This window comes from Ailuropoda melanoleuca, chromosome 11, assembly GCF_002007445.2.
Source record: "Ailuropoda melanoleuca isolate Jingjing chromosome 11, ASM200744v2, whole genome shotgun sequence".
NCBI lineage: Eukaryota > Metazoa > Chordata > Mammalia > Carnivora > Ursidae > Ailuropoda > Ailuropoda melanoleuca.
In genome coordinates this window covers 12,272,178-12,283,105 of record NC_048228.1, presented here as the reverse complement: position 1 = coordinate 12,283,105, position 10,928 = coordinate 12,272,178, and the positions used below count along the sequence as shown (strand labels likewise).

General features: G+C 48.0%; 1 protein-coding gene across 3 annotated transcripts in view; it reads right to left on the bottom strand.

Annotated features, from left to right (window-relative positions):
• Positions 1-10,273, bottom strand: part of LOC100471129 (protein-arginine deiminase type-4) — a 43,083-nt gene extending 32,810 nt beyond the window's left edge. For all 3 annotated transcript variants that reach the window (XM_034671264.1, XM_034671265.1, XM_034671266.1), the window contains exon 1: positions 10,135-10,273. In XM_034671264.1, the coding sequence (XP_034527155.1) occupies positions 10,135-10,226 (92 nt within the window). In that variant the 5' untranslated portion in view covers positions 10,227-10,273. The remainder of the gene's footprint in view (positions 1-10,134) is intronic.
• Positions 10,274-10,928: the final 655 nt, after the last annotated feature.

The window sequence follows — 10,928 nt, the reverse complement described above, 5'->3', positions numbered from 1 at the left end:
TCCTCTCCCACTCCCCCTGCTTGTGTTTCCTCTCTCGCTGGCTGTCTCTATCTCTGTTGAATAAATAAATAAAATCTTAAAAAAAAAAAGAGTTTTGACTAAGATAAAAAAAAACTCAGCTATGATATTTATAAGAGGCACACCTAAAATATAAGGATCCAGAAAAGATGAAATTTAAAGGAAAGGAAAAACATACATTAAGTCAATACTGACCAAAAGAGGACTGGGGTGGGTATATTAATATTGGACAAAATTAATTTTTAGATGAAAAACACACTATTAGCAATAGAAAGGATCACAAACTAATAATTTAAAGCTGAGCTCACCCAGAAGATATTCTAAACTTGTATGCACCTAATAACACAGCCCCAATATACATATAAGGCAAAAGTGATAGAAATACAGGGAGAAGCTGACAAACCCATCGTCATAGTTGAAGATCTCAAATCTTTCTCAATCAACAATAGATTAACCAGACAAAAAATTAATAACGCAATTAACAAGCTTGATTTAGTACACATATATAGAATTCCTTGCTCCACAACTAGTAAGTATACATTTTCCTAAGCAAAGTGCACATGGATCAGTAAAAAACATTGATCACATAGTTAGCCAACAAAGCAAGTTGCAACAAATGTTAAAGGGTAGGTCACATACAGTGTAGGTAGCACAGTCTAGATCGGAATGTAACTAAGTTAGGAGTCGCTAAAATAAAGTCCATTTTTAACCCCCATACATTTGGAAATTTTAAAACCAGATTTCTAGATAACTTACAAGTCAAAGGACAATTAATGGAAATTAAATAATAATACTTGGACTGAGCAATAGTTAAAATAATACATTTCAAAATTTTAGGGGAGCTAAAGGTGTTGCTTTGTGCCTTAAATGCCTAGATCTTTAAAAAGAAGAGAAAAGCTAAAAAAAAAAGTATATAGGAAAAAAACAGAAAAAATTGAATATAATCTCCCCAAAAAAAGAAAATAAAGATGGCAGAAATCTGTGAAATATAAAACAAGTAAATCAACAAAGCCAAAGCAGACCAATACAGCAGGCAAACCTCTGGCAAGATTGATCAAGGAGAAAAAAATAGGAAAATGAAAAAAAAATCACTACAGGAAAAGCAGATTATTTTGGAGATAGTTAATAAAAGATAACAAAAAACCCACAGCATGATTATCTGCAACGTCCCCCCCCCAAAAAAATTTTAAACTTTAAATTTAAAAGAAATACTAAGAATTCAATAAGGTAGGTAGGTAGTAAGGTGGAGAGGCAAAAATCAGTTGCATTTCTGTACACCAGCAATAAATAGTTAGAAAAATAATTTTTACAAGCAGATAGAATTTACTTAGGAAAAAACACGGTAAAGTATGTAGGATCAATCTAACAAAAGATATGTAAGGATTTTATGGAGAGAACCAAGCCTATTGAAAGCATTAAAGAAGACCCAAATTAATAGAAATACCACAAACATGGTGAGGAAGGCTTACTATCATACATATGAACTCCCTCCAAATGAATTGATATATTCGATGGAATTCCAGGGCATTTCATGGAACTTGACAAGTTGATTCCAAGATTGACATGGAAAACCAAGGGGCTAAGACAGTCAAAGTACTCCTTAAGGAAAAGAAACAAAAGGTAAGGGACTTGCTCTACCAGGTATGTGTTACCAGAAAGCTATGGACGGTGCTGTAATGACTCAGGCAGGGACAAATGACAGATGTAACTTAAGAGAGATTCTCCTTGACCTGTGACAGAAGTGATCTTGCAGATAACTGAGGAAAGGGAAGATTATGTAACAGATGGTGCTGGGACAGTTGCTTGCTCATATGGAAAACAGTTAAATTGGATAAATAATTAAATTGATCCCATCCTCACACCATATACAAAAACAAGCACCAGGTGGATTTAAGACTTAAAGGCAAAAATTCAAATATTTTTTAAAAATAGGTTTTATTTTTTAGAGAAGTTTTAGGTTCACAGCAAAATTGAGAGGAAGGTACCAAGATATCCCATATATCTCCTGCCCTCCACCCCCATGCACAGCCTCCCCCATTATCAGCATCATCCACTGAAGTGGTACATTCATTAAAATTGATAGGCCTACATCAATACATCATAATCTACTCACAGTCCACAGTTTACATTGTGTTTCACTCTTGGTGGTGTACATTCTATGAATTTAAACAAATGTATGCATAACAACATGTATCTACCATTATGGTGGATGACAGAGTAGTGTCATTGCCCTAAAAATCCTCTGTGCTCTGCCTATTTATCCCTCCTTCCCTCAACCCCTGGCAACCACTGATCTTTTCCTGTCACGGTAGTTTTGTCTTTTCCAGAATGTCATACGTTCAGGATCATATAATACGTAACCTGTTCAAATCAGCTTCTTTCTTAGTAATATGCATTTTAAGTTTCCTCCATGCCTTTTCATGGCTTGATAGCTCATTTCTTTTTAGCACTGAATAAGATCCCATTGTCTGGATGGACCACAGTTTATCCATTCACCTATTGAAAGACTTCTTGGTTGCTTCCAAGTTTTGGCAATTGTGAGCAAAGCTGCTATAAACACCCGTGTGCAAAATTTGTGTGGACATAAGTTTTCAAGCTCTTTGGGTATGTATCAAGGAGTGTAATTACTGGACTGTATGGTAAGAGTATGTTTAGTTTTGTAGGAAACCACCAAACTGTCTTTCAAAGTGGCTGTACCACTTTGCATTATCACCAGCGATGAAATGAGAGTTCCTGTTCTCCCACATCCTCTCCAGCATTTGGTGCTCTCAGTGTTCTGGATTTTGGCCATTCTAATAGGTGTGAAGTGGCATCTCATGGTTGTTTTAATTTGCATTTCCCGTATGACATATCATGTGGAGTATCTTTCACATGCCTACCTGCCATCTGTGTATCTTCTTTGGTGAGGTGTCTGTTAAGATCTTTGGCCCACTTTTCAACCAGGTTGTTTGTTGTCATTGTTTTAAAGTTCTTTGTATGTTTTGGGTAACAATCCTTTATCAGATATATCTTTTGTAAATATTTTCTCCCAGTCTGTGGTTTGTCTTTTTTTATTCACGTGACAGTTTTTTTTGGAGCAGAACTTTTAAATTTTAATAAAGTCCAACTTATCAATTCTTTCTTTTCCTTTCTGGATGGTGCCTTTTGTGTTGTATCTAAAAAGTCATTGCCAAGGTCATCTAGGTTTTCTCTTTTGGTACCTTCTGAGAATTTTATAGTTTTCTCTTTTACATTTAGGTCTATGGCCTATTCTGAGTTAATTTTTGTGAAGGATGTAGGGTCTGTGTCTAGATTCCTTTTCTGGATGTGGATGTCCAGTTGTTCCAGCACGATTTGTTGGGAAAAAAACCTACTTTTTTCCAGTGTATTGCCTTTGCCTTTTGTCAAAGGTCAGTTGACTATGTGGATCCATTTCTGGGCTCTCTATTCTGTTCCTTTTATTTCTCTATTCTTTTGCCAAAACCACACTGTCTTGATAATAGCTTTATAATAAGTCTTTATAATATAGTGTCAGTCCTCCAACTTTATTCTTCTCCTTCAATACTGTGTTAGCTATTCTGAGTTTTTTACCTCTCTGTATAAACTTTAGAATCCGTTTGTCAACACCACAAAATGGGATTGCATTGAATCTATAGACCAAGCTGGGAAGAACTGACATTTGACAATGCTGAATCTTCCTATCCATGAAGATGGAATATCTCTCCATTTATTTACTTCTTTGATTTCTTTCATCAGAGTCTTGTAGTTTCCTCATATAGATAATATATATATTTTTTATTAGATTTATACCTAGGTATTTAATTTGGGGGAGGGCAAATATAAATGGTACTGTTTTTAAATTTCAAACTCCACTTGTTTGTTGCTGGTATGTAGGAAAATGACGGACTTTTCTATATTAGCACTGTATCCTACAGCCTTGTCATAGCTGCTTTTTAGTTTTAGATGTGTTGTTGCTGTTGTTGTTAATTTATTTGGATTTTCTACATAGATGATCACATCACCTGTGAATGAAGACAGGTTTATTTCTTTCTAACTGGTATCGCTCTTATTTCCCTTCCTAGTCTCATTGCATTCGCTAGGAATTTTAGTATGATGTTGAAAAGCAGTGGTGAGTGGGGACATCTTTGGCTTTCTCCTGATTTTAGTGGGAAAGCTGCAAGTTTCTCACCGTTACGTTGATGTTAGCTGTAGGTTTTTTGTTGATAGTCTTTATCAGGTTGAAGAAATTCCCCTCTAAGTTTACTGAGAGTTTTATCATAAACAGGTGTTTGCATCTTTTAAAGGAAGATGACACAGGTATCTTTATGCCCTTTCTTAAACAAGACATAAAACCAATGAACATTAAAGAAAAGAAAAGATTTTAAGTTCAACTAGCTGAGAATAAATAACTTCTGTTCATCAAAAGACACTATAACGTGAAAAGGACTTAGCATAATCTACAGAGAAGATATTCACGACATAAAACCAAAAAGACTTAGCACCTCGAATATGTAAACAACTTGGGTTAGTCAATATGAAAAAGATAACTCAACAGAAAAAAAGAGCCATAGAAATGAACAGGCATTCACAGAGGTTGCCACAGAAAAGAATGATAAACATGTGAAGAGGCACTCCATCTCACTCCTAAGGAAGGAAACGAAAATATCCAGGCCATGGTGGGACAGGGGAATACACCTGCTGGACCGGTGAACAATAACACTGTGTACTATACAGTTCTAAGGCAATTCCAACACACTGCTCGCGGGAGTATGAAGTTTATCACTCTGTAAAACAACTTGGCGTTCTCTTATGAAGTCAGACGTCGGCCCGCCCCAACCCAGCAATCCCCCGCAAGGCAGACATCCCAGAGCATCCCCGGCACGTGTCCGCCAGGAGACACGTCCGGGAACGTTCAGAGCAGCCCTTTCTGTAACAGTGAGTGACCCACAGATGGTGGAAGGACTAGTGCATCCTAGCAGATTCAAACCATAATGGAGGCTCCCTGGGGAGGCAGAGCTTGCTCCCCAAGGTCACAAAGACATGAGTGTTATGTATGATTGTGTTTTCTATTTTTATTTTCGTCCTAAAGTTCTTAGTCTCTGTATCAAAAGCTACATGTGTTCCTTACGGAGAATTAGGAAAACACAGGAAAAGTCTGTGAGAGGCAGACTTCAAAGATGGCCCCCAAGAATCCCCACCTCTGGTGCTCGCGCCCTCCTGTAAATCCCTCCTCGCGAGGGTGGGAAGGGCCTCATGATGGCCTTCTAGCCAATGGGAAATGGCCAAAGGGATGGGTTGTCACTTTTGTGATAAGGTTACAAAAGGCCCCTTCTCTCTCTCTCTCCCTCCCTCCCTCTCTCCCCTCTCCTTGGCTTCCTCACCTTGATGGAGTAAGCTGCCAACAACGACGTGGGTGAGCTTGGAAGCAAAGCCTGCCTCGGCCAAGCTTCAGCATGACTATAGCCACACCGGCCCCCTGACCACGGCCACGGAGACCCGAGGCAGAGGACCCAGCTAAGCCGCACAGCACTCCTGGCCCACAGAAACGGTAAGATAATAACCGCTGCTGTTTCAAGCCACAGGGTTTGGGGACAATTTGTCCCACAGTGATCGATAGCTAATATAGGACTAACAAGGAAGACAAGAGGAAAGAGGCAGACAGGGAGGAAGGAAGGAAGGAAGGAAGGGAGGGAGGGAGGGATGAAGGGAAAGAGGGAACAGGGGAAGGGGGGAGGTAAGAATTGCCCAGAAGAGAATGGAATCTTAACCACTTAGGGACAATCGTTGATGGACATTTTGATTATTTTCTTTCAGGAGACAAATTTTTGAAGTCAGTTTTGAAGAACCAAGAAGTAGATGAAAAAAGAAACTCATTTCCCCCAACACTCTCCTAGTCTCTGTTCCCCGAATTCCTTTCACGTGTTGCCCCCCAACCCCCACCCCACTCACGCCCTCACACCATCCACACAAAGTCAAGCTCCAGTTCTTAGCCTTCAGGGACTGCGAGCATTTATAGAGGCTTCACTCTGCTCCAGGCCCTGCACATGTTCTTTCCACACATCAGCTCACTCAGTTTTCACCGCCAGCCTGCCAGGTAGGTGCTGTGCTCCTCTCCACTCGCAGCTGAGGGAACTGGAGCAGAGGGCTGAAGACACCCCCCAAGCTCGGCTTCAGGCTTTGTGCTTCTCTGCTCCGTCACCAGGTCAGGGTGGTGCCAGAGCCCTTCATACACCCACGCCCCCACATGCTCCCCACACTGCAGTCAGACTGAGCCCCTCACAGCACCCTACCCTGCCCCACGTGTGCATGGCCACACTGTGTGCCAGACCTTGAGCTGGGGGAACAGGGTTGGGAGGCAAGCTCCATGGTCCAGGGGGTCCTGGCTAGGAGGAGGGTGATTTCCTCAGCTGGAGGATCTGGGGTCCCCTTGTGGGCTCCCCCAAGTCTTCGTTGACCAGGACACCAATCCGCATCTACTAAACTCCACTAGTGGGTGTCCCTGCCTGTCCCCACTCCTCAGTGGAGGCCCTGGCTTTGCCACCTGCTCCCAGCCTGGTCATCCCACAGTGGGGGCCAGGGAGCAAGATGACTGGGTTCTCATTCCCTGGGGGGCCCCGACCTGGGCCTTGGTGTGTTGACTCTCTGGATTGAGGAGAAAGCCAGGGTCAGCGTGGACAGAGTCCTCGAGCTACCCCTCCCATCGCACCCCATAGCCCAGCACAGGGGCCGGTCTGTCTATACCAGCCAGCCTTGGGCTTGCGGCTGTGGTGTCTCCAGCAGGCCCGGAGCAGCTTGTGCTCAGACACTCGCCTGCAGGCCAGCAGGGGTGCCCCATGGGAAGCGCTCCCAGGCCAGCCCAGGGGTGGGGGGGCCCCAGGCCATCTCCAAGGGCTGGAGAGTGGTGACCAGCTCAGGCCACTCCGGACAGGCTACATGACTGAGGTCTGGCCGCTGACCCTCCCTGGTCTCATGGGAATGAGGTTTCCTCACTTCCTAGGGTGTTGTAAGGTTTGGGGGCCGCTCGGTCTCCAGGAGTGGTGATCGCAGCCACAGCGACGGGCCGCTCAGCCTGTGCCTGGCGAGAGTTCCTGGCTGAGGGGCGCCACGCTGGAAGCAGGTGCCTTTCTGTGGGTTACACACTGACCTGGACAGACCGAGACGTAGGAAGCGCCATTGTTTCTCTGCCAAAGCCTGTGCACAGCTGGTTGAGTCATGCCTGCAAAGCCGAGGTGAGAAGCCAGGCCTCCCCAGCTGCCCAGGTGCCACGGCAGGAGGGGGACAGGAGAGAGACACGCTGTGGGTTTGCTACACCAGGAAAATGAATAAGGCGCTCAAACAACAATGGGAAGCCCGAGACGGGGGGCCAAGGGGGGACAGACGCAGCGTCTGGCCTGTGGCCTGTTCACCTCCGCTCGCTCGGCCCCAAGTGGCTCCCTCAGCAGGGGTGGGGACAAGAGCACAGACCGGTGGGCCTGCCACCTGCCAGGGCTTGATAACCACCCTCTCTGCCAGATGGGGAAACTGAGGCTCAGAGCAGCGAGGCCCAGCTGGGAAGTGGCGCCACTGGGATTGGACCTGGAATGTATGTTCTTTCCTTTGGCTGTTTTTCAGACCTTCTCAGGTCCCTAAACAAGGGGCTTTCATAAGCATAAGGGGGTTTTCACTGTGAGTGGGGGGAGCAGCCCTGTGTGCTGTTATAAGACAATCCAGAGCTGCTCTTCCCGTAATTTCTACCAGCCTCTGCAGAGGCAGCACTGAGAGCTTGAGCCCCAGACAAGTGACGATATCCCTCCCACTCCTGAATCCAGCATTTCCTTCCCAATGACCCCAGGCTGGATAGCACTTAGCGTCTGCAACTCTCACATTCAGTGGCTTACACAGTCCTTACGGGAAGGGGGACTGCTCTGCAAACACTTGGCATCCCTTGTGTGGTTTAATCCTCACCACAACGCAGCAGCGTGGATAGTAATGTTCCCATTTTACAGATGGGTAAACTGAGGCTCAGACACTTGTCCATGCTCCCCACTGCCACACTGAGTGACCTTCTGCTGAGAAGGAGACACTGGGAGGAAGAGGACAAGCCCCCCGATTGCCTGCCATCTTCCATGGTTGGCAACCTCCAGACCTTCCCCACCCACAACATTCCGGGCCTTCCAAGCCCGCTGGGAGCTGCATGAGCTCCACCAACCAGGCAGCAGTGCCCAGCGAGGCCAGCGCCACGGCACTCAGAGGCCATGTGTGCTAGGGAAGCAAGTGAGTTTGGAGTCAGACAGTCCCGGGTTTGAATTTCCTGGCTTTGTCACCTTGAATTTGTAGGATCTTGAAACCTCCGTTTACTCATCTCTAAAATGGGCATGATGCTCATTAGAAATCACAGACAGAAGGACCTGGCACATAGTAGTCGGGGTCATGATACCTCCCTGACTCCAGCCATAAGCATCACAGAAAGCCCTCGATGGGTTTCAATATTCATCTCAGGTCAGAGGGATTTTGTCTGAATATAATCGATGTATTTCCCAATACAGGAAAAGAACTTTCCAAGCGCAGAATGAAAATCACAAGCAGCGTTTGTAAGGGCAGCTCTGGAACAGATGGCCACGCCCCTGGGTCTGCTCCTGCCTCTATGGCCCTGTCTTTCTAACCCTGGGGGCTCGGAGCCCAGCAGCAGAGTGCGCGGCTCCAGCAGGGGTGTGGAGGCCTGCCTGTGCTGGGTGGAGGCAGTGCAACCCCATCCGTGGTTCCGGAAGCGAATTCAGGCCACGGTCGGGGTGGCGGCTGCACAGAAAGGGGGTGAAGGTGCCGGCCGGGGGTTGCTGTTAAGAGCAGGTAGGAGCGAGGGGACGGGGTCCCAGAGCCAGGCTGTCTGTGTTTGAATCCTGGCTCCCTCACCTACGAGCCGAGCCTTGCGGCTTTGGGTGGTTCCTGGACCTCTCAGAGCCTCAGCTTCTCCTTCCGTAAAATGGGAGTAACAGCGCTGCCTGCCTCACGAGGCTGATGAATGAGTTATGTGTAGGCAGTGGGGTGGAAACGCCAGCCGTTGTCGTGGGAGATGGGCAGGGCGGGGAATGTCTCATGGAAGGAGGAGCTCAGTCTCAGAAGAGTCAGGTGGCCTCAGATGACATTGGCCTCTCTTTTTCCTTCATCCCTCAACCTCTCCGTCTCCTGCCTCCCCTCCACAGCTCCAGACGGCACCCCCCCAGACCTTTCCCGCTGCTCTACCATGGCCCAGGTCAGGCCGTCAGTGACACTTTGAAGGAAATGTCCCAGACTCCCTGGGAGGGAGGAAGCCAGGGGCGGNTGTGGGCACCATAATAGGACCACAGATGTCCAGCCTGGGAGGGAGGAAGCCAGGGGCGGCCGCTACTATTACTGACAACAACGACACTAACCACGCATTTGCCAAGCAGCCCTAGACCATTCTGTGTGACCAGAGCCTGGTGTGGGTTTGGCACGTAATGGGTGTTCACTTGGCTGTTGTTGGGTGAACGGATGGGTGGATGGCTGAAACCACCAGCAAGATGTCCAGCTCCGTGCTCAGTACTTACATGCTCACACGGTCTGTCACTTTGGTCCCTCGAGTCACCCTATGAAGTGGGTATCATCCCCATTTCACAGATGAGGGACCTGAGGCTCAGTTGGCCAAGGCCACCCCACTGGCCGACAGCACAGACAGGTTTCCTGCCTCAGCCTCTCCCGCACTAGAGCCTGTCCCATCGCACGCAGGTTATTACACACCCGTGGAGGAGGTCGTGGCTGAGAGGTGGGGGGTAACAAACCGCACCATGAACCAGGTGTGGGTCATGAAGTCCAGGGCCTAGCCTTCCTTCCAGGGCACACCTGCTGTGTGACCTCAGGCAAGTCACAGACCCTCTCTGAGCTCCATTGCCTCAATGGTGAAAGGAGAGGGTCCTGTTTGCCCGGTGATAATTCATCTGTGGTGAGGCCCTGGGGAACCCTCACCTTGAGTCCAGGCACATTCCAGGACCACACAGGTCTCACCCCCTCCAGGTTCTCCCCAGGCCGTGGCTACAGAGACTGCAGCCCGAAGCCGGAGCCAACCACACGTCGTGTGTCTGCAGAACCTGCTTATCCAGCGTCAGTGGGCCTGTCCCCCGCCCCCAGAATGTCCCTGCTCACCCGTAGACATCCAGCTTAGTTTCAGTGCCCAGCACACACACAGCATAGGTGGACTGCTCTGGGGCCACATGGATCACTGCGCCCTGGGCCATAGTCCTGCCAGCCCGTCCCTCCAGCTGCAGGAAGCCCCTCGGCTGGTTCCTTTATATGGCCCAGCAGAGCTATGAGTCAGCACCTGTGGTTTACAGGCTGCATAGCCCCTCCCCACACAGATCCCGGGCGTGTACTCTCCACTCTTCCTGCCCAAGAGCTGCCCCTCCAACCCGTGTGAGTGGCAATGTCAGAATCACGGCAGGCGGGCTCTGACAGCCTCCTGGGAAGGGCCAGGGGCTCAGGAAGCCTGGGGGTGGGGGTGGGGGTGCAGGTCTGGGTCCTCATGTCACAGCCCCCTGCGTGCCTGGGGCCCTGAACACCTGGGTCCATCCCACATGGGTATTGGAGAGGAAGAGGCGAGAAATGCAGGGCGCTCGGGAGATTGTAGCTAGGAGGTCACCCCTGGGCTACACACCCGAGGACCAACCTGGCTTGGGACGGGTCTCCCCAGGCTGGGCCACCCACGTGACAGGTCACCTTCTTGGGTCTCTTCTGTGCACCAGGCAGCTCTCTCTGCCCCTCACGTGGACTAACGCACTGAGGCAGGCCCGTGGGGTGCACTCTACCATTATTCCCCCACCTGGTCCCCACAACAGCTCCCTGAGGTCAGAATCACTATGATTCCCATGTTACAGGAGAAACTGAGGCACGGAGAAGCCAAGTAATACTCCCAAGGCTTCACAACCCATAGAGTGGGTATC